Source organism: Thermobia domestica, chromosome 9 (genome assembly GCF_964235325.1).
Source record: "Thermobia domestica chromosome 9, izTheDome1.hap1.1, whole genome shotgun sequence".
In the NCBI taxonomy this organism is placed as follows: domain Eukaryota; kingdom Metazoa; phylum Arthropoda; class Insecta; order Zygentoma; family Lepismatidae; genus Thermobia; species Thermobia domestica.
In genome coordinates this window covers 65,699,059-65,724,415 of record NC_137462.1, presented here as the reverse complement: position 1 = coordinate 65,724,415, position 25,357 = coordinate 65,699,059, and the positions used below count along the sequence as shown (strand labels likewise).

Sequence of the window (25,357 nt, the reverse complement as noted above, 5' to 3'; positions counted from 1 at the left end):
AATTGCCCGTAAATCAAAATTAACGTCACCATTGTTCTTCTGATTAAATTCGCGCCTTAAATCATGTATCACATGACCCTATTCCTATTTTAAAAACTGAACCTTAATTCAAAATGGCGGATTTCAAGATGGCCGCCGTCAGATATACCCTTACTATATGACTTCTCCCTAGTCCTAATATGTATCCATATATTTGCTATTCACCTTTTGTCGTTACAAGAGGTCTTATAGAGCTTTTACCTCCAACTGTATGAAGACTATTCTGTACTTCCATGTGATGTTCTGGTAGCTGTATCTCCTAAACCCCTGGACCTTCGCACCTATAACTTCACTGAAATACTGACCACATTTAGTACTACTTTCTCATATGTGTCTCCGTCAGCAACTCGATTCACCCAAAAGTAAGGTTTACTTGTTAGGAGTGAGAATACCTGTTGTACCAAACATGAGCAAAACACTAAAGCAGATGTTAATAATGAATTTATTTTATTTAAAAAAACAGCATAAATTAGTAGAAACGTATAAATTAAAAGTACAATAGTTTAAATTAAAAGAGTATCGTTGGCATTTTGTCGATTATAACAAGGATATTTCGTGTTATGTGTCATATTAGCACGTATAAAATATAATGTCGATTTTACTTAGATTAGCATATCACTTGACTCAAGTGCATTGTGTGTCTAGGAATTGTTTATCAACTTTATCCTGATAAACAACAGGATTTTCTAACTAGAGATGATAAGAAATTAAACGTGTCACCTTTACTTTTCTCCTTTATCTTCTACAAATAGTTTGAATATTAATATGTTATAAACAGTAATTTGGGAACATTCTTTGAGTCCCATTTGATATTTTTACACTGAGTTTGTAATTTCAGAGACTCCATAAAATTGTGTATTACATCTTTTTCTTAGAAATATTTTATTCTCCTGTTCAAAATTCTTTTCCATGTTAGATGAAACACAAACAAGAATTCAATTGATAGTCCAACTATTTGAAAGGAATATGCAAAGTTTTAATCTCAAAATTCAAGTTTGATTGATCGGTTGTATATATTTGTAGATTTCACAAGTTCCACTACTCATCAAAGAATATACAAAATGGTTTTGCACTAGGAACGTCAGGCTTTTAAAATAAGATATCTATTTTGAAGATAATATTCAAATTTCACCGACAGCTTTGGTGGGTGGAACGGATTTTTAAAATTCCAATTTTGTAGAACTTTTGCACACATATTGCGAGATAAATACACAATAGGCGTTCAGTGTTCCCTTTCACTTTACCAATTGTTGCTAGACTATTCTCATAGACCTGCGACTTGAGATAATCGTATAGAAACTAATCCAGTAGGGAGAGATCACCTGATCTTCGAGAGACCTTGCATAATCATTTCTCGATAGAACACGTTCGGAGCAGTAAGTCCAGAGTAACATGGTAAATTCGAATAATTTCTAATACTATGCATTCTTGAATCAGTACATCTCCGTGTTAATTTGCCACAGACTACTGCACACAAATTGTCAGTTTAATCTCATCCATCCAGTCAGTGTTGCCAAAATACAATGTTAATGTTGGTAAATTCTCTGCTCTGTACTACTAACTAACTAGCTAATTCTATGGCTCAGGAACCAGAGGTTCAATGCCACGTTCACAAAAGGTCTCCACCTACTTCTATCCTTAGCCACCTGGATCCAGTTTCTACTTTGTATTCCTATTTCTGCGAGATACATGTTAATATTGTTCTCCCATCTGCGCCTAGATCTTTACAATGGTCGTTTTCCGATTGGACATCCGATTGAAACTTTGAAAGTATTCCTACTTTCTTCCATTCTGACTACATGAGCTGCCCACCTGAGTCTTCTAGATTTGATGACCCTAACAGTGTTTGGTGAACAGTATAAATTATGATAGTTGCTCGTTATGAAGTTTCCGCCATTTGTCATGCCCTTTCCTCTTGGGTCCGAATATTCGTCTCAAAATCTTGCTCTGTACTACTACTTCGTAGAAAACGTACTTATTCATGAAAGATGATATTCAAACAGGTTGTACACGTTATACAGGTTTCCCTAATGTGTCAATAAGATTACCAATAGACTGCTATTACGTAAAGTTAAAAGGAAAATATGGAACATCAAGTAAATTTTGCTATCGTATTTCTCTGATAACACTGTTTAACTAATATTTAGATATTATTCCTTACTAGGGTGATGAAAAAATATTCATTTAAAACATTTAAAGAAATGATTAAACTCTCTTAATGACACAGTGATAAGAATAAAGAGGAACACATTGTATAATCTTAAAGTGCTTTATCAGAATGGCGCCTGCTTAAACTGTACCGTGAAATTCAATTACCATTCCAAAATATTTTAATGAACATCAAATATGTATAATAAAATCTATACTGTAGAATAAGTACTTCATAAAATTAAGAGGGATTATTGGCAAATTTATTTTAAGATGATCAACTAACCTTGGTAAACCCATGTGTTTATTGAATCGGACAATTTCGTTGCATATTTATCTGTAAACATAGTATACACTCCACTCTCCTCTGGAATTTCATTTAAGTAACCGAAAAAGTCTTGTTTAAAAGACCAAAATTCTCCTTTCCTTATAAATCCATTTAATTGTCCATTGGACTTATCAAAGCTAATCGTTAGAAGCTACAAAGAAAAGGAAATAATTAAGTGATAGCAGCAGCTAAAGAATAATTTAGCATTCAAAATTAAAAGACATTAAGTTGGTTTTGATATCAATATTATGTCCATGGAAAGATTAATGAAAAGTGGTTGGCCTTGAGAGTAATCAGATCAGTAAAAACTTTCATTTCATTGCTACAATCTAAGGGAAGAAATTTTAGGTGTTGTGATAATTCTTGTAAACAGCTTTATGAAGATGTTTGATTTTTTCCTTTGCTTGTAGCGATAAAATTTATCTATTTATTCATTGATGTCGCTGATGTGTCTTTCCTTAGCTTGTAAGGATAAAATTTATTTATTTATTGATGTCCTTGATTGTTTCTTTCCTTAGCTTGTAGCGATAAAATGTATCTATTTATTCATTCATGTCGCTGATTTTTCTTTTCTTAGCTTGTAGTTATAAAATTTATCTATTTATTTATTTATGTCGCTGATTGTTTCTTTCCTTAACTTGTAGCAATAACATTTATCTATTTGTTTATTGATGTCGCTTATTGTTTCTTTCCTTAACTTGAAGCAATAAAATTTATCTATTTATTTATTGATGTCGCTGATTTTTTCTTAACTTGTAGCGATAGAAGTTATCTATTTATTTATTTATGTCGTTGATTGTTTCTTTCCTTAGTTTGTAGCAATAAAATTTATCTATTTATTTATTGATGTCGCTGATTTTTTTCTTAACTCGTAGCGATAGAAGTTATCTATTTATTTATTTATGTTGTTGATTTTTTCTTATCTTAGTTTGTAGCGATAAAATTTATCTATTTATTTTTTGATGTCGCTGAATTTTTCTTTTCTTAACTTGTAGCGATAGAATTTATATATTTATTTATTGATGTCGCTTTTCTCAGAAGCCACCACTTCGAATAAATATATGGTTTATTTTTAAAAAATCAGTTATCACATTACCCACCACTACAAGGACCAATGTTCCCTCTCCGTTGACGTAGTGACTAGCATGTACGTGTTTGGTGCACGAGGTCATGAATTTGATTCTCAAATGGAGAGCTTTGAAATGTGAATGCATTCTGATTGTTCAGAGTCCACTTTAAACTTTAGGTTCACGTCTCAAATAGTATTGGTGCTGAAAAGGAAGGTAATCTCAAACTAACTAACAAAAATCACTTAGCTTTTTTTGTCAAACTCAATTTACTTAAAGCACAGACCCCATTTCATAAGTTCTGCCGCATTCGAATTTTTTCTTAACAAAATGGAGCAATTTCGCTGATTGAGAACGTTCTGTTTGATTTTAAATACTAAGGCAAATTTGGAATAAATAAGAACTATGGGATTTGCTGCTAAGTATGTAATCTTAAACCACTTCCATAAATATTAAAATAGGTCACTGTATAAAGTTACTTCACACAAAAGTAAATTATTTCACAGCAATCGATATTGATTTGTTTTTCTGCTTCTCCATTCTCACCTCATTCAGTTAGAAGATTGTATCCTTTAAATCAAAATAAAATATCGTCCCTGATAGTTTGAACCTTTCTAGAGGGTGTACTTGTAAGAACATTTGGCATTTTTATTAATAGGATTATTCTTCTGAAATTCATTACTTTTTTTACTGTAGAAGCTATGTCCGATTTCTTTTTAATGGAAGCTTTGATTGAGCACCTAGGAAGTACTTCATCTGAGTATTTTGTTCTTCATATTTTGTTTTATCTAGTACTCTGTTCAGGCCTCATAAATTTATGCTCTTCAGCACACAAACAAATTTAGACTACTAATATGTAATGTTCACCTTGGGTTGTGCCAACCAGCTGACTTATTAATTGAGTCAGACTAATTGAAATGAAATGAATTCTCTTTATTCATGAGACGAGACTCATCCATAGCTTATTCTAACACCTAATTAAACCTAAAAACAACATAAAAATATTCGTTTCTGTGTGAAACTACGATCTACATCCAAATAATAGGACGAAAATAGGACTGGAAGTGGTTAAACATGTCAGTTCTGATTTCAACAGAGAAATCAGGTGAGGATGATATACGAGGAAGGATCAAATGAAAACCTTAAAAGTGCACTACATTTTAGAATGTAACAATGGAATGGAAATATTACCTCTTGTTTTTCAACATAGTTCCCTTGACGTTGAATGCAAGTATCCCACTGTTTCGGAACTGCATGGACACTATGTTGGAAGAATAATTTTGATCGAGATTGTAGCCACTTGTGCACCGCATTTTTCATCTCTTCATCACTATTGAAAAGCTTGCCTCCCATCGCTTCTAAATACATGAGTTTCTTGTGGCAAGGTCTGGTTAATAGGGTGGATAAATAAGACACTCAAATTTGATGTCATCGATAGTCTCAACTTGCCAAACGGGCAGTATGCTGTTGGGCGTTGTTATACATAGGAGGACACCTGAGAACAGAAGTTCTCGTCGTTTACGTCTAATTGCAAGGCAAAATTGAATTTTCAGCAGGTTTTAATACGAAACACTGGCTACCGTCACTTCTTTTTCGTGTACTGTACCAAAATTACTTCTTTTGCATCCCACAAGAGAGTGAACATGACCTCTCCTGCTGATGGTTGAGTGGGGAATTCTTTTTGATTTCGGCGAAGATCTATGTCGCCATTCCTTGCTTGCTTCTTTTGGTTTCTGGTTGATGATAGTGAACCCAGGTCCCAGAGCCTGTAACAATCCTGTACAGAAGTGTATCACCCTCGGCGCTGAAACGACTTAAAAGTTCTTCACAGACGTTGACGTTACGATCTTTCAATTCAGCAGTCAACTGACGTGGAACTCATCTTGCAGACACCTTATTGAAATGCAGAACATTCATGATAGTTACTATTTCCTTCAGCGTAATACGCAAGTTTTGCTTTACAAGCTGTTCCGCTAACGTAATGTTTTAGCCTGTCACTACACATTCAACCTGTTTCGGTCGAGGAGCATCATCCCCAGAGGTTATGTCACTTTTAAACTTCTTACACCACTTGCATACTTGCTGCAGGGACAAACATGAATTAAAATACTTCGTTACTACCCTACGATTTTCAATTGGTTTCACATCTTCACCGCACAAGGACCGGACCACTGAACGCTGTCCTAACGCGGTTCATGTGAAGAGTGGGGTGGTTATCTTGATACTGACGCTGCCGCGTTCGTCGTTCTTCCACAAACACTCAACCACCTGTCGATCATTAAGTGCAACTCAAGGCATATTACTGCCAAGTATCAAAGCAATGCTCCAACTTTACGGCATTTGATAGCGTAATGGAAGATAGGCGATAAGGTCAATGATCGACATGTATTGCTCATTAAAAATTGAAAACAAAAGTTCTTCAAATGTGTCCTGGAACCCAGTAGATGACAACGACAGTTCTGTTGCTGTAATTTATGACATCTTAGTTGAACATCTTGTACGACAGTATGTTTAGTAAAGACATTCTGCAGGGTTTTAATAACACTCTACGAGTCACTGCTGATAAGCTGAAGCACATGGTTCAGGGCATTCTTAACTGTTGTTAGTTCAGCAATACATATTGAATGGATACGATGTACACTAAATTCTGAGATGTCCTCATCGTTGTTGATGATACAGCCAACGTAATTATTTGTTTTGGAACCGTCTGTATACACCACATTAAAATCGTCGTTCTCTTCTAGCATAGCTCCGAACTTTTGTGGAACACCTGAGTACTTGTGTACTGTTTCTGTGTGACGGCAATCAAAAGTCAAGCCTTAACAGATAAACAGTCGTAGTGGAAGAGCACAAATGCGTAGTAAAAAAAGAAACGGCCATTTATATACAGAGTGTTTCAAAACAACATCGACAAAATTTGGGAGATGATTCCTGACACCAAGATAAGACAAAAAGTGTAGACCAATCTGGGTGCACAAATGCTTCCTTTCGGAGTTATACGCTGCCGAAAACATGAAAAAGGTATGAACTTTAAAGTTCCATAACTCCAAAACTATGGGACCTACTGTAGTTGGGTCAAAACTTCACTTAGGAACTAATATGTGAGCTATCCAAAAATCCATGTTTCAAAATCCTAAGGTATTCATGCAACAATTTTTATAGATGGAGTTTGGCTACGGGCATATAATTACTCATCAACTACATCTATAAATATCGTTGCGGAAGTACCGCAGGAATGGGAAACTTATATATATGGCACATACTATGCGGCACATACTATCTTATACATATGAATAGAAATACAACACACATGAACGGTACATTTTGTGAGAAATCTTTCACTAAATAGCTAACTTCTATACTTCTTCACGAAGGCTCGTGCGAAAAGCACCAGTAGCTAGCTCAAAAATCATGTGAAGTACAGTATCATTTTGCTTCAGCACGGAGGAACGAACAGATGAATAAGTAATACAATCTTAGTCTAATCTGGACAAAATTAGACTACATTATAATCGTAACTAAACAATACAATCAGCATCCCAGGTGCAATGAAAAAGTACTCCTAGAAAATTCATAGCTCATAGACAAGAGTAGTTACAATTACGAATTTGTAGTTCTCATGTTAATCGACTGTCAAAACAGGGGCGTTATTTCAGATTTCGCTTGAGGGGGGCAAGAACATCACAGAGATAAGACGTTCACGTTTTGTACTAGTGTATTAACAGACAATCGATTAAAGTGTATATATTCCTCAAACTCTTAGGAAGGGAGGAAATTGCCCGCTCCCTAAATGACTCCTTTGTTTCAAAACTAAAAGAAATTGAAGAGAGGTAATAAATGGCACAATAATACAAGTCCAGGTTAATACGGAACGTTTATTAGCAGCAGAGGAGCACAGATTCAGTTTTCTGATAATCGAAAACTTTCCTCATTCGAACAGCGAAAAAAACATTTTTTTGCCAAATAAATCGCCGGGTATAACGTGAAAATTTCCGAAACGCGAATAAATTACAAGATCGTCAGTGTTGTGATTTCGATTTGCAAACCACAAATCACCCAGCTAAAAGTTGACTAGGCAATCACGGCTCATCATGACTTGCAAATCTGGTGAGTTTAGTTAAACGTTTTACCTAAGTTTGCATGTACTTACATCATTTCCAACTTCCATTTTAGTACTGATTTCCTCAGCAAGTATTTTGGGTTCGCTTGAAATGCGCTGAACGTAATATGAGTGCGCCCCAAGAGGTGGTAGCTCTGAAGCAAAGAATGTTAATTCATTGCCTGATGAGTTTGTCCTGCCAGATATTGTAACGATTATGTTAGGAATTCTGAGTAATTGATTGGTGATTTCACTGCCTGAAATAAATTAGAATTTACCAGTTTTAATTTTACTATTTGCTTTACTTTTGTCGTTAATTCAAATAAGAGCATGCTATTTTATATAAAGCATATAAAATATAAAGCATGTTATTTTATAAAGAAGAGCTATGAAGAATCATTATAATGAAAACAAGCCACAGTGTTTATTAATATCTGGTATAGAAATTCAGTTTTTAATCTTATCATGAAGCTCTAAGATCGGCCGCACTTTGACTAGAGGACAAGACAGCCAAGTAAAGGTACTGTACTGTAAGCAATGCAACAAATCCGCGCACTGCATATTCGCTCGAACACATTGATGTGAAATCTCGAGGACAATTTTCCTACTCGTACTTTGTTTCGGGACTCATTTAAACATATCTTAATCTAACTAGATTTTACGGTATTCCAAACTGGGTAACTGTTATACAACGTGTCAGTGATAACAAAGTCGTAGCCTTTCTAAAATCATTAAATAATTTATGAACCGGATTTCTGTTCGTCTCTGGAATATATGGTTCTACTGTATGTACTTCACTTTCTCGACGAACATTACTTTTTGGCTGCATGTGGAGCAAACTGCCGAAGAAATCTCTCCAGCTATCCAAAATACTATCCGTAGCCTAGAGAATTGTGTTGTGTACTTCCTTTGATGCATACATACACAAGACTGGTAGTATTTCTTAAATCCCTTGATACCTCTATACACGTCCAGAATATTTTGTGTTTACTATTATCTTCAAGTTCAACAAGTTTAGCTTTCAAAAAATCGCATTTTTTCTAAAAGTTTTAGAAGTTTCCACCTGATATCAACGAAATTTTGTGGAGTTGTATCGTTCGAAATTTTGTAGCCAACATAGTTTTTGCCTGCTTTCTCTTTTCTGCCAGTTTACTTTATTCCAGGTGAAATCATAATTTGTTTCTACGCATTTCTGAGCGCCTTACTTTTTTCCATTTAAATTTAAATGCTATCCCTAATTTTAACTCAAGTATCCTCAACATTGGTGCATTCCGAACTTTCTAAAACCGAGAATACACAATATTTTAATCTGGTATTTCCTCCTCATACCTTACCCTCTTCTAACGTCTTTAAATTTAACCGCTCCTTTCTGAGATACTGAACATCACGTTTTTAACGATAAAATTTCTCCTATAATCGCTGCTACCAGTTACTGTTCCGTGTCAGCTCTTCTAAACGTCCGAACATCAATTACGCTAAAATCAATTTGTTTCGATGTACCTCAATAAATTAAATTACTCTTTCATTATATATACTAGATCATAAGAATGTTTATCATTGTAATCCTGCTAGCAAACTCATTTTACAAATACAAATGGAATATTTCGAAACTTAATATTTTTATACCTAAATACTTGGAGATTTTAGGCAGTGTTGATCATTTTCTGATCACTTTTTTGTACATTTCATGCACATTACAGATGAGTATTTGTCTGTGCCTAAGGTATTAGCGTTTTTCTTTTTCTTTGTTTTTACTGAGGCCCCTTTGAATTAAATATGAGGTAAATATAGTATAGTATCTTGGATTATTCTCAGTAAAAACAAAATTGTTAATTGATATTTAAGTAAAGAAATAAATCCTTGTACTTATAGAAAGCTAATAACAAAGGAGAAGTAAGTCTACCAATAAGTGAACTCAGACGGTTCGTGTGACTTTCTTTCGGAATTACATAATTTTAGAATACTCTGTATATTCTTGTTCCATTCATGTCAATACGGTCAAAAAATATCCCAAGTAAGATAGTTCCTTTTGCATACTTACCATCTTGATTATACACAACGTAGTCTCCTGAAGCGATCACAAATCTGACGGGTACAGATACTCTGTGTGTTAAAGGATTGTACACAGTGACTACAAATCTATCGCTGTACTCTGAGTAGACACAGTCACTGATGTTAAGAAGAAAACAAGATTTCTGCCAGTTAGGTATTCTTTTATATTTTGGTTGCATCCAATGAGATTCCTTGATCAAAATGGTCCTTTAAAAAGAAAAGATTTAAATATAATTTATTTTATTTTATTTATATTTAAACCTAGTTCTTTTTACTTTATTGAAATCAACCTCTTTCTTACATTAAAGTTGTCGTGTTATAGGCAGTAGCAAAACTTATTTGTCAATAACTTCGGAGCGATTTTTCCAATTCTAATTTACTTTTCTTTCTACTAAAGAGAATATTTGTTTGTGTATGTACATGTGTGTGTGTTTGTGTGTGTATGTGTCTGTCTATCGTTATACTGATAAGGCGTGAACAAATGATCCAATACTGTTAAGGAATGATCATAACAATTAAATGGAGTGACTGTGCCAAACAGTCGGATAGCAAAGATTGGAAGAAAGGTCCCATTGTGTTGAGGTGTACCTGGGGTCACACTGTAAATAAATAAATCCCACTTGTTGGTGCATCCAACGTGTCTAGAAGAGATGGTCTGACATATGTCTTGTTCAGCTCACAAAGGAAACAAGTCCGGTGTTTGTCATTTTAAAGATATTTCATATTTAAGACCTCTATCTGGAGCTCCTTTCAGTGCTTAAAATATTCATGTTCACACATTGTAAATAACTTCTATAATTTAAAAATAAAGCGTAAACTTTTCCATGTACGTAACTATTCCAAACAAACTTTGTCATTTTTCTTCATAATTTAGATAATACGACTTGATTTCTTTGTGCTCTAGACGCACCATACGTTTGTAAGAAAAACAATGTTGCCGCTATAAAGTTCTATTCCTAAAGTTACCCTCGGAGTTTTGCACCTGGTCAAGTAAACTTCCTTTGAAGTTGAAACGAATTGCTGTATTTTGTGAATGCAGATCCATTCCAACAAATTTTAGAAAAATGTTGCGAAAGAAACTTCATACAATGAACACTTCTCATTGCTGCGTATGAAGATGCATGTCCTCTGTGTGATCAACTACATAGACTGGACTATAGTAAACTGGAAACTTGGAGTCCGACGAGTCATATTCTTTTGATGCAACGCTCGAATTGCATACAAACTCCGATGAAGCATTTCAACCTACAATTTGGTTGAAAGAGGAGTGTGATGGTGCATTAGTGTTTTGGTTTGGGTCACTTACAGACCAATGCAAACATGAACCAAAATTTATATTGGAAAAATCACTACATTTCTCCGAGATCATATGAATATCCAATTAGCTCTCCCATCCTGCTAAATGACAAGTGCCGTGTTCATGATTCTAAAATGTTCGTACAGTTCTGGCCAGAAAAAGTGGAACTGCTTTCCAGAGACTAAGTTGTTTCACACGATTTGGTAATTGTTTCGCTGCCATCCGAGTGTCCCCAAAACATTTCTTTGTCCAGTTACCTTCCTTACAGCCAAACTAACGAGTAAGTTATGAAAAAACCATTAAAGTCAGCAGGGTAAAAGCAAGAATATTTGAAAACATTATGCTGTTTTCTAGTATAACATGTGATTCATCCGACCTGTCTTTTGTATAAGAGATTGAGTTACTTGTAACGTCAAAATTCCCCTAGATGCTTATGACTTTCAGCGTCCTCGCCCAACCGTAAAACATTGCGAGGTTCTGTGATGCTGTGGGCCGCAATATCCTGGTTTTCAGTGGATCCTGTATTGACACCTCCCAACTGTGAGTATGTCACCATTTTAGGAGATCATGTACATCCTATGCTGAAATGTTATCGTTCAATTACGCTATTCCAGAAAGAAAACACGCCGAACCACACATGATGTGTCCTAATGGACATCGGAGTGAAGTTGATCACTATCCCTAGCTCGCCAATCCCTGACCTGAACATAATGGAATATCTGTCATCCATTTTGCAGACACGTTTCCTCCATCCTCTCTTATGTAACTGAGTGAGGCAATGCTCACGGAATGAGGTAATATTCTATTTGCTTCCATTCATTACCTCTATGACTACTTTTAGGACAAGTGCGCAATTTTTAGAATGTTAAGCAATTATGTCAAAACACCCTGTAATGATAATGGAAATGTTCGTAATGGTAATGTCCTATCTTGCATGAATTATATTATTTTGACAGTATCCATGCTGTGAGCAAACGTTAAGATAAATCAATCGAGCTCTAGTTACACTTCCGTCAATAAACACTGGCCTATTATATACGAACAGTAACATGGGTCGGATGAAGTAATCGGCGCACTACGAACTGATAGTCTTCTATGGCATTGATTTTAAAAAAAAGGTTTGATTGTTCAGTAATAGCTAGACGGAAAAAGATCATAGAGTGTTGTGTCTGCCTTATTAAAATAATGGCACCTTAGTGGCAAAATAGTGAATGACCAAAATGTTTTCGTTACTGATGCATGTTAAATACTTTTCGTTTAGTCGTTTTCTTACATTCTATAATTCCAAAATTTGTTTTAATATAATAATAATCTTGGAATACATTCTCAGAAATCCTTAACTAGTTCATTACCTTAGTGAGAATTCGATACTTATTTCCTTTAGATCAATTATATTACATTGATAAACAGTTGCACTTCAATGTTACCCGACAAATCTGCACTATAATCTACTATTTATTGATATTCAGTGATGTCCATAGATGGAAATAACCATACATCGCTTCTTGCGTATGCAATATTGGGAAGATGTTGGTCTCGAATTGTGTAATATGTATGTTAATATGACATGCAGATTCTGGAGAGAAGAAGCAAAGTAATTTATCTATTTATTTAGTTGTAGTTAAAATTTTGCTGACCTGTATGCTTCGGCAACAACTTGGCTACAAGCCTCCATCCCTTCAGACAAAAGCTTAGCATAGTCATCTGCCACATATTGCAATGATGTCCCAGTAAGTGCATCATGATGCTGAAGAATAGCCATAGCCTTCTTCAATAACATTTCCTGATCTTCAAACCCCTCTAGTGCCACCGCTCGCAATTGTTTGCAGATCTGTTAATTGGAAGATAAGAGTAATAATACGGTAATTAACAGTAGTTTCCTTATTTCACAAATATGATAGTCAAAACACCTACTTAAATATCCGAAGTTTTGCCAAACATCCATGGTCATAGTTCAGATTTTCGAATTTCCGTTTTCACGATATATTCTACTTTTGGACAATCTCAACAAGTTATGGGTCCGTGTCTGAATCTGAACTTCTTTGCTTTGAATTCAGATTGCAATAATAAATGGTTAATGAGGTAAATGACAAATGGAAAATTAGAACAACAAAGTAATTAAGTGATAAACAAGAAATTTACTAGGTAAGCTAATAATTTTGATTATAATTAACAAATAGGCAAACGTTAATTTCTAATATAACGTTCAGCTAATCTAATATTAATAAAGTAAAGAGATTGTTTGTGTGTTTGTCTGTCTGTCTGTGTGCGGCCTGGGGACCATACGAATGGACCGAGAGTTAAAATTTGGTCACGGGTACCTTGGTCCAGGACCAGATCAAAAAGAAGCGTTTTTTTTTATTTCGAACCAGGGGGTCTCAGGGGAGACGTTTACCGAGACCGTTTTGGGGACCAGAGAAGTTGAGCGAGAGTTACCAAATTTTTGTCACTTATACGTTGGTCCAGGCACTAGACAAAGCGAAGCGTTTTTTTTTTCAATTTGAACCAGGGGGATCTCAGGGTGACGTTAACCGGGACATGTGAAAGTAGTAGAAAATTGACTGATATTAGTGTCGAATCCATAGTTTTTACAGTCGCTGAGATCGATGGTGAAACTCCGATCACATTAACTTTCAAATTCACCCTATTCGGTTGCGGGCCGGGGTAACCAGGGGGAATACCGAGACATGTAAAAATAATCCAAAATGACCGATATTAGTGTCAAATCCATAGTTTTCGCGGTCGTTGAGATCAATGGTGACACTTCCACTAGCGAGGGCTTGAAAATTCAGCTACCATTGTATGCGGCCCGGGGGTCAGCGGGAGACGGGGATACCGAGACATGTAAAAATAGCAAAAGTGACCGATATTAGTGTCAAATCCATAGTTTTCGCGGTCGCTCAAATGAAAGGTGATACTCCCACAGGCGTTGCCTTCCAAATACAGTCCCCATGCGAAGAATGGGTATATTCAGTTACACAGAGAAAAATCCGTTCTGTGGACAGCGGTATATTGTACAAATATACGGTATCCTTTTGCTTACTATAGAAATCAGTACCGAGCATACGTTATCCGTACGCTACATAGGCACTGCCCTTAGATGTTACATCATGCCGTTGCAGGATGTCTGACATCTAACAGTTTTCCGTATATCACATGCATATACTTATATTACCTTCGTCAGCTATATGTTCTATACGTCCATTTGTATGTGAGATTCTGAAAGCCTATATCGTTTCATACGGAAAGTAAGTATAGATGGAACACTTATACAGAAAGTATTATAAAACATGCGTTTTCAGTTATACGTCTGCTGTACGTTAAGTCCAAAAACTACAGGAATTACGCATGTAACCTATCTTTTTAAGTACGCCACCTACAATTTTTTTTCTCAGTGTAGTATTGAATAAAGTAGTACCAAAAAATTATGTAATTTTTCATTGAGTCAACAAGGAAGTTCGCCATGTATATTTAAAAATCGTTGGAGAAATGTATAAATTCTACCGAAACTGAATGTAGATTATCTCGTCTTTCGGTTAACTAAGATTTGTTCAGTAATGTAGTAGTACTCTTCAAAAACCGTAGAAAAAGCTTACAACAGGACGGTTTAGCAATGTAGAAGAATTTATTAGATCTTCTGGTTAAAAATAGATATTGAAAGGTGATATAACTAAAGAATTTTACTCTTTTTCAGCCTCCGAGAGTCGTAAATGCATTCGTGTTGAACTATATTATTCTCAATGAAGTTTTAAATAAACACAATCAAAATAGCGATTCCATATAGCCAACTATTAATATGATCTGCTTATTGCCATTGCATTTATATTAAAAAGCAAACATTTTAAATCATACCTGTAACAAATTATTCGCCTTGTACGCTAAGTATTTAAGAGTAGGCCGTGAGGTGTAGAATCCAACCCAATGTGTAACAAAGTCAGAAGAATATGGAAAGAAATCATCTTCCTTTGTTGTCCAAGTTATATTTAAATCATGGATAGCTTTCATGTAGCAAGAAGGTGTCGAATAGAATGCGTTCATATCATCCTCGGCGTTTATAGCACTAAAATGAAAATTTATTATTATTATTATTATTATTATTATATGGAAGGGTGTTCATTGATACCTCTATGTTCTCAAATTCTACCAACGATTTACTGAAATTATTCCTCACGTTCTTGTTACGTATGCTGAAAATAGTATATTAAATTTTAGTGTGTAGTTATTGGAGTTTTAAATGATACTAGTTGAACCTGCGCTGTATACACAGTGCATCATTCACATATGAACGTGAATCTCCTTCTCATTCCTCACATCTGTACATGATCCTTTACAGACACAAGTGAAAGACGTCTCGGTAAAATTCTGCAATGGGTACCACAAAGGGGAGATTTTTTCGATTATTTTTTTTAATATCTCACACCATTTTAAAGATTTGAGCCTACTTCCGGTTGGAGTTTCTAATTCATGTGTGATCAGTGTTTTCTTTCTTCTTGTAAAGCAACATGTAATAAGAAAATACATCACACACACACACACAATTAATTATAATGTCAGTGATATATGGTATTCATTGCACAAAATACTCCAAACAATAAAGATTCATCTTAGCCTGGAGTAATGGTTATCCTTATTATCATTTCCGGTCATCAAATGAACGCCGGAGAGATATACTAATCCCGTATACAAATATGTGATGTTGGAATGTATAACTCCTAGGATACGATGATTTAAATTTTTAAAATGTCAACAATTCCAATGTACCCCTAAAAGTTGTAATAAAGAAATAGCGGCCATTTTTAAAATATTCAATTAGAACTGAAATATTCAATTTAAAATATTCAAAATATTAAATCTACACAAAATTTGCAATCGATCAGTGAAAACGGCATTTTTCAAGAGCCTATGGTTCCCAGGAATCCGCTTCGAAAGGATTGGCCACAAACATATACACTTTTCTTCACCACAAACATAAAAACTTAGCATTTTAATATACAGATAGAGTGTTTAACGGTATATAGATGTCGAACTAAACTGAGCTGATGGAAATAAAATATATATTAATATAAAAGAGACAAGATCAATGGCATAAACGAGAAAAACGAATCATGATAATGCATCCTCGTATAGATCACCAATTGATAAATCTTAGAAAAAAATGCAAGTAATATAAGACATAGGAGTACTATTTGACGTAAAATTTGATATACACGTCAACATAACAACTTGAAATGTCACAGAACATTTATGCTTTGTATCATCTTAATACAAAAATATTAATATTGACGCGGAGAAATAGAAATAGGAAGTGGAAACTGGATCCAGTAAGCTAAGGACAGAAATCAATGGAGAACTTTCGTGAACCGGCATTGAACCACCTAGTTTCATAGGACATAGAGCTAGTTTGTTATTTAGTATTGACGCGTATATTTCATTTTATAATGTTTTAGTGATCAAAATTAAAGTATGATGTCCAGAATGGAATTCTCTAGATTAAATTTACTCTCAGAAACTAGAGCGAATATAGAAGTTTATCAAATACTTATATCTTAAAAACCACATAGTTACGATAGTTATAGTTACGAACGATGAGCAAACTTTTTAAAAATTTGACTTGTTGAAAAATAAACACACGATACATGATCAGACACTAGTTCAAAACTTTCAAAATGATAAATTGCCGAGCAGTTACTTGGTTTAATTTTTTTTATTGAAAGTTGGGCCAAAGCAAGATGTGACTATGTTAATAGGTATAGGAGAGTAGGAAGAATCTATAATCGAAAAAGTCCCAAGAAAATAAACGAAAAATGTACAATAGTTGTACTTTTATGTATTCAGGTCAAGGTAGGTCAAGCTGCAAATTATTGATTGGCTGATTGATATTTAATGGGGACATCAGCGGCAAGGCTATTTGTTCCCGTCACAGTCAATACGACTCAAATCTAGAAATAAATATATCAAAATATAACTAAAAAGCTGCTGTAAAAGAGAAAATTCTAAAAGAAGAGATAAAAGAATGAAATATGAGAACAACAAATAAATAACAATAAATAGTAAATATATATGAATAACAATCAATAGTAATAATAATAAAAATAAAAATATAAAATATATAACAATAATTCTAAATAGTAAAAAACAAAAAAGTAAGAAATTAACACTTCAGGTAAACCTTTCCACGTGGGCCCAGTACCATCGAGAAAAACGTGTGCGATTTTTTCTTTTTGTGCTTTTTTAATTTTATTTGTTATTTTCTTGTGTTTTAATAGTTTCTATTATATTTTTTCAAGGACTTCTACACTGGACAACACGAACATTGGACGCACATAACAGCCGGCTGAGATGGGTACACGTCCACCACAGACGGACTTTCCAAGTCTCTCACAAACCATTTCGGGCACCACTCTATCCGGTTCTGCGGACCAGCATGAGCTTCATTCCTCCGTCCCGCAGATTCGGGTCTATGTGTCTTCCAAATCACAATTCCAATTATCACAAAGAGCCCACAACGACGTTGGCATCCAGAAAAAGCAGTCTACATCCTGTTGCGCGATTTTATTTAATTTCATTAAATTTTCCTAAGCAAAAAAATCAGCCAAAATAGGTTGAAGGTAGCTGTTTAATTAGTTTCTGTTGCTATAGAAACTAGCCTTGACCTTGGCTTTCTGGCGGTCAGGTGAGTGGGTAGAAGTAAGCTGACAGGTGCTGACATCCATAATGTATGATCAGAAAAAATACGCAACAAACCTTCATACGACAGAGGAACATGTTACCGGCTAGATCCAAGTAAAAGCTAGTGTTCGAAATTATAACGTCATCTGCACAATGTGGACTTTTTAATCGACATATTTGTTGTTAGTGTTATTTTACTAACATAATGGACTTTATTATAGTCAAAATTCTACATGAATGGATCAACTGGTCGCTGTTAATTGAAACAAATATTTCTTTGAAAAACAGGGAACTTATAATATTTGAACTGGCTTTTTGGCAACGTAATTAGAAACAGAATGTGATAAGTGTTGTGGATTGGTGATTTACTTTTCATATAATTTCAGACTGTGGAAGATTCCAGGTAAATTGTTTGATTTAAGTGGCACTTCAAGGATTTAACGAGAAATCTTTCTATTGAATCAAAATTTGCCACACTTACTTTTGAATGCGGAATAATTTTTGTTGTTAGTATTCTTTGGTTTTTGATTAAAAACTTGTTTTCATTTAAATGGACATTTTTCAATTGTCTCTTTGAATAGACAAGCCAATTCCGATATGTCAATCACGGTATAAATATATCATGCAACAACCATGGAACATAAAAAATGTTCCTCTGTCGTCTCCGTGCTTCTCAATATGGCCATAAGTACGTGTGTTAATGGGAACAGTAATATTAAACAGTGGAGTGTGAGAAATCAATGATTTGGTGTGCAACCCGTTTTGGACTTGTTAATCTGCCAAATTAAATCTTCAGAATTAAACTTTCGGAGAGTGAGTGGTGAGAGGCATTGCGGTTTAGGTCTACAGATAGTATAAAATGTCATTCAGCAGACCAATATTTAATCAGGGGATTGTAAATCCTAACCAGTCTTATTTTTCTACTTATGCCCGTGTCACGAGGGAAAGTGCCGGTCAATTGATAGATCTGGGTCCGTATGATAGAATGGAGAGGGGCGAGATTAATCAAATTAGGCCAATGGAGGATTTGCTTGATTTGGCTGGCGCCACAGTTCCACGCGACTCGTACACTCAAAAAATAATGCACAAAAAGGTCCACCTTTCAATTTTGGGAAACATTTCAAATACTGCATTTAAAGCAACAGAAACTCAAGTGAACACTATTCCCATATTAACTGCTGAAGATGGTTTTGCAGTGTGTGAATTCTTAATAAAGGCCAATATCCTTATTGAACAAAACTTGACACCATTAGATGTTATTCTAACCATTTTGTTAAACCGTGTAACTGGTAAAATATTAACAGACTTGCAACAGCTGGTCGTAAATGGTACAAGTTGGACCAATGTTCTTGAAATGGTGGTTAATAAGTATGTTAGCAGTGTAGTTAGAACGGAACTTATAAAACATAAATTATATCAAGTGATGAACATTAAACCATCATTTACGGACTTTATACGTGAGAAGACCAATGTAGCAACCTTGTTCGGTATGGGAATGCCTGAAAATGAATTTTGTTCTTTGGTGATAAATTTAATACTCCGGAAATTAGACAAATTGAAGTATTAACAGCAGTGCCCAACACGAAAAGAGAACTGTTAAATTTTGCCGAATCATATGACTCGAATCGGTAATATCAAAAAGACTACCAGAAAATAGTACGCGAACCATCTGTGAGTGGTATAAGTAAAGAAAAAACTCAAAAAGTAAAACAGTGTTATAGGTGTGGTTCAAAGAAACATTTTTGGTGAAATTGTAAAGCTCAACCTGAACAATCCTCTCTTCGAACAAATCAATCTAGTTCGTCAGATAAGTATTATGTAACATCTGATAATGGTAAATGTAATATAATGCAAATCACAGTATCAGCGTGCCATATACCTGTATCTTGTTATATCGATACAGCAAGTTACGATATAATCTGCGCGAGTAAGTGAGAAGTGTAAACCCGAAGCTAAATCTGTGAAAAGTAAAACTTTTGAATCAGTGTAATATTTCGATTACACAAGCAGTTCAAATCACATTTTTCGAAAATAAGAAAAAGCATACGGATTGTTTTTGGGTGGCCAATTTTTAAGTGCGCAAAGCATGTATCGATTATAACAACCACATAATTAACTTTATGAAAGAACAAAACATCAGTTCAAAATGATCAGTGTGAACCTGCTATTTTTCAGCCTAACACAGTGTCAGTTAGTGGTCATCAGTCGTCACGGGAACCTATGGGGAAGAAGTATGTCCGTGGAGCAGTCAGTAAGCAGAGAAATGAAGACGGGGGGAAAGAGTACAACCCCAGCCACGAGAGAGATAATGGTTCATCCTTTATTCAGCCCCAAAGAACCAGTTCAGCTGTCAGTGTTCCGGAGGTGGTACCGAATCCAGTGTATGCGGAGCCATTTGAAGATCCAGAAATATAATCACTTTATGATTTAAAGGGTACAGTAGATATTCATACTAATATCTATGATGAGAATTTAAAAGGTTATCTGTGTAAATTAAATTAATACATAACTATTCCGATGTTATTAGTAAAGAAGTAGGAACTATAAAAGACTATGAATATGAGATTTAATTAACTGATGGCAGTCCCTGCCTTCAGCAGCCTTACCCACTCCCTAAGCATAAGCTAAAAGAATTGGATTTATTTTTGGACGGATTAGTAGAGAAGGGTGTTATTAAACAAATATATTCTTCACCATAGTATCTTCCTGTTTTTTGGTAGTAAATAAGGATAAATCTAAACGCCTGATAATAAATTACTCTCAACTGAACAGGAGGGTGTTAATGGGGAATATCCAGCTCCTAATGGAGAAATCATAATAGAAAATCTAGGAAAAGATAAAATTTATTCCGTTTTTGACGGCCTCCAGGCTTTCTTCCAAACAAAACTTAAAGAATCATGTAAGAAATACACTGCCTTTGCTTCTCCTACACGTCTTTTCGCATTTAATAGGCTTCCTATGCGGTATTGTGAAAGTAGTTTTGTCTTAGCTAACTTATTTAATAAAATATTCCATGACCAAATAGGGGAACATTTTGATCTATATTGGGATGATTTCATCATACATACTCCGGATGTAGAAACGCATAATATATTATTAGAGAATGTCCTACAGAGAATGAGAATGGGAAATAACAGTGTAAGAAGGCTAAAATTTTTAAACGTAAAATAAAATTTTTAGGTTACGAACTTTGTGATAGAAATATGAAAATAGACAATGACATGATAAAAGTAATAACTGAGCTTCCTAGACCTAAAACTAGAATGTAGTTTAAACAAGTTGTTCGGTTTTCTAGGGTATTACTTGAAATATTTGGATTCTTATGCTGAATTATTAGCACCTTTACAAAGATTAAGTAGTAAAAAAATACCATTTAAATGGACTTGAGTAGAAGATGAAGTTTTGAATAAAATTAAAGAGACAATGATCAATCACGTTATTTTTAAGATTCCAGATATAAATGCAAATTTCATAATTCATTCAAGATGCTTCCACAAAGATTTATAGTTCGATTTTAAGTCAATATGACGAATAAGGAATCTTAAGACCTGTGTATTTCTATTCTAAAGTTGTGCCTGAATCCGATTGAAGCAAAAATGTGTATTAACTTGAACTTAAATCATTATATCTTGCATTCTCTAAATTTGAACCTTATTTATATAATAAATTCACTGTCTATACCGATTCAAGAAGCTTAAATTGGATATTACCTAACCATAAGAGACAGTGGAAATATGGTGCGATAATTGAAAAAATTAGTCCATTTCAATCTGATATTTTTCACTTGAAGGGGACAGTCAATACTCAGGCTCATTTTATCAGTAGGGCACTAGATAGTGCTTGTTTCCACCCACCTAAATCAAAATTTACAAGAAATTACAAATATAAATGGTAAATCCACTGAAGTATTTTTTTCTAAATTTATGAACAATACCTGTTTTGAATGAGTCCTTACAAGAATTCCAACGTAAGATGAGGAATCCAAACCTATAATAGAAGCATTAGAAAAAGGAGAATCTGTGCCTAACTATCAGTTAAGAAATAATGGGTTATTGAAAACAACCAAAGGAAAATTACACGGAGGTCTTCGTATAGTAGTTTCCAAAGAGTTAAGCATAACAATATTACAGTATCATCATTATTAATTAGAGTCAGGATCACTTCCAGGGATCATAAAACTAGTTCATTAATAGCTTCCAGCTACTTGGTCCGGTTTATTTGATGAAATTAAAGAATATGTATGCAGTTGTTTAACCTGCCAAAAATAAGAGTAGGAATGTAAAATTATATGGAAATTATTATTCTGAAAGTAACACAACACCTAGTCAGGTTTCGCATCTCGATGTACAAGGCTCTTTGCCTTCAAGTAATAGTTATAAATATGTATTGGTAGCCACAGATAATGCTAGTCGGTTTACAATATTAGAAGCTATAAAACAGTTAAATTCTAGAGTAGTTATAAATAAACTTGGAAATATGTTTGTTATACAGGTATGGTTGGATAAATGTACTATTGACAGATCGTGTGTCTTATTTTGTCGGACATATTTCTGAAACTTTTCTGTTCAGTCAAGGTATTAAACATGTTACAACCTCACCATACAATCCTTGTCCGAATCTTACGGAAAGACAAAGTTATTTAATTAAGACAATAATAAAATGTTATATTTCTGAGAATCAAACTAGATGGTCATACTCATTACCTAAAATTCAATAGTCTTTATTCAAATGTAATATCTGAGACGGGGTTAACTTCAGCTGAAAACTTTATGGGCCGAAAATTCTATTCTCCCTTAGACTGTAAATGGGAAATCAATTTAGGTTTATTGGGGAAAGAAAAAGGAAAAGAGGAACTAGCCCAGATAGCAGCTGAAAACATTCATCAAGCTTGGGTTAAGAAAGAAAAGGCTTATAAAAACAAGCATATGGGACCACCTTCTAAAATTCATGATAAAGTAATGGTATAAATAATTGTAAAGGCTTCATTATTTTAGAAAGTAAATCCAAAGATATCGAGAACTTATTCTGGTCCTTTTGAAATAATTAGTTTCCCAACACCCAATACAGCTTGGGTACAGCTTATAGATAACACCAATGTAAAATTAAAAAGACACGTAGTGTATTTAAAAAGGAATGTGGAACGTAATAATCAAAATGAATGAGGAAAGCACGTAAAACGTAAATGTAAATATGTATAAATTCATTGTTCATATCATGAGATCATCTTGAAAAAAAAAGATGTGTAAAGAATTGATATTATATATATGTATGTTGTATGTCTTATACTTTTTGTAGTAGTTTTTATTCCACAGGAACTACCCCATCTTATCATGAATAATGCGGCACAAATACCTTGTTGCCTTGAAAGAAACGATTCATTGAGCTAGTTCTACATAGTATTCTACAATGGCAAAAAGTAAGAGCTGTTCGATTTAGTGCGACTGGGCCAAGAAATCGACGTAAGGTTCGATACTATTGTGGATGCGTGGTGAGTTCAGAAATTCTTTCATATATGGGCAATGTTCGAACAGATCTAAAGAGATGGCAACTTCAGATAAAAATAAATACTGTGGAATATAAAATTTATTGACATTAAATAAAATACTTTGAAAGTTGATTATCTATAAAATGTCAGCCCCCGAAAATTTATGTTGCGCGATTTTATTTAATTTCATTAAATTTTCCTAAGAAAAAATCAGCAAAAATAGATTGAAGGTTGCTGTTTAATCAGTTTCTATTGCCTTGACCTTGGCCTTCTGGCGGTCAGATGGGTGGGTAGAAGTAGGCTGACAGGTGCTGACATCTATAATGTATGATCAGAAAAAACGCAACGAACTTTCACACGACAGAGGAACATGTTACCGGCTAGATTCAAGTAAAAGCTAGTGTTCGAAATTGTAACGTCAACTGCACAATGTGGACTGTTTAATGGACATATTTGTTGTTAGTGTTTGGACTTTATTATAGTCAAAATTCTACATGAATGGATCAACTGGTCGCTGTTAATTGAAACAAATATTTCTTCGAAAAACAAGGAACTTATATTATTTGAACAGACTTTTTAGCAACGTAATTAGAAACAGAATGTGATAAGTGTTGTGGATTGGTGATTTATTTTTCATATAATTTCAAACTGTGTAAGATTTCAGGTAAATTGTTTGATTTAAGTGGCACTTCGAGGATTTAACGAGAAATATTTCTATTGAATCAAAATTTGCAACACTTACGTTTGAATGCGGAATAATTTTTTTTTGTTAGTATTCTTTGTTTTTTTATTAAAAACTTGTTTTCATTTAAATGGACATTTTTCAATTGTCTATTTGAATAGAGAAACCAATTCCGCCGTTGGAATCACGGTATAAAAATATCATGCAACAACCATGGAAAAATCCGGGTCCATTGGAACTTACTGTTTGGATGTGTTTCATATATTAATTCTTCGCTAGGCGGTTTATCTTTTAAAGGTTCCTTATTATGTGTAGAATTGGATGATGTATTTTTCTTTTCCTATGTGGAGTGTTTTACATTTTTCAATGCCAAGGATCCTTATGCCCTTGCTAGATGTCTCTGTTCATTTTATTAGGTTGCGTTTCTGTAGCAGCAAATAACCTGAAGTCACGTAGTAAAACGATTGCTTATCTTGTATATGCTTTGCTGGAAGCTAAGTATCTTTGAGTTGGAAGTTAAGTAGATCCGATATTTTGTATATATTTCATTAGTTAGTTCAATACCAGGTAAAGCAGGTTGGCTAACCTGAAATAACAACTATGTTCCAACCACTACTATCTTCTGAAACACAAAACTAAAGCAATAGTTTTATTACCACTATCTTTATTTTAAAATTGCTTTATATTAAAGTCATATGTGGCTATTGACATAATATGTCTTTAGGAACATATATATCTGTAAATTATACATCTCTAACTCCAACCAATTAATATATGACGCCCTTCCATTGTATAGATACTTATCAATTTAATAGGAACACCCGAAAAAAAACGGGCTAGAGACGGTGTTTATCACACTTCGATGTTTCTTAAATCAAGCAGCATGAACTCCAGTTTTGTGAAAGAGTAACATTTTTATCCTGTAATAATTCATTTCCTGATATCAACATCTGGACTATAGGATGCATGTAGTCCCCTAAAATAGAGACGATCACGGGCAGTGATGTGATCGGTAAGTGTCAACAAAGAACCCAGTGAAAATCAGGATATCGTGGGTAATAGCATCACAGAACAGTGCTAAATGTTTCACGGTTGGATGGAAAAAGCGTGAATCATTCAGTTCGTTGGGCATCCACTACACATAACCACGTGGGTTGCAATAAATAAAACAGTGACTCATCCGACCATATCACACGTTTACAGTCATCAGAGATCCATATTGCATATTCGCTGCACCAGAGGAATCGTCGTGAAGCAAGATGATTGCAGAGCAAGACAAAAGTTGTAGAAAGCAATTGCGTAGCAATACGGATCCTGTTATAACAACAACTCATACATGAATTTCTTTTATAAATATTTGCATTTACATTTTATTATCAGACGATCTAATCATTCAGATTAGGGCTATCTTACTGTTTTACTTTGTTATATTTTACTATGACTCAGTTTTAAACTAAGAGATATTACAATTATACTCTTTATATGGTACTA

The 25,357-nt window shown here is 34.3% G+C and overlaps 1 protein-coding gene across 1 annotated transcript in view; it reads right to left on the bottom strand.

Moving 5' to 3' along the window:
• LOC145694709 (lysosomal alpha-mannosidase-like) overlaps positions 1–25,357 on the bottom strand; it is a 134,876-nt gene that overhangs the window by 39,569 nt on the left and 69,950 nt on the right. The window contains exons 9-13 of the mRNA XM_081771236.1: positions 14,883–15,090; positions 12,668–12,861; positions 9,723–9,940; positions 7,733–7,938; positions 2,474–2,666 (exon numbers count right to left, since the gene is read on the bottom strand). Of these exons, the coding sequence (XP_081627362.1) occupies positions 2,474–2,666; positions 7,733–7,938; positions 9,723–9,940; positions 12,668–12,861; positions 14,883–15,090 (1,019 nt within the window). The remainder of the gene's footprint in view (positions 1–2,473; positions 2,667–7,732; positions 7,939–9,722; positions 9,941–12,667; positions 12,862–14,882; positions 15,091–25,357) is intronic.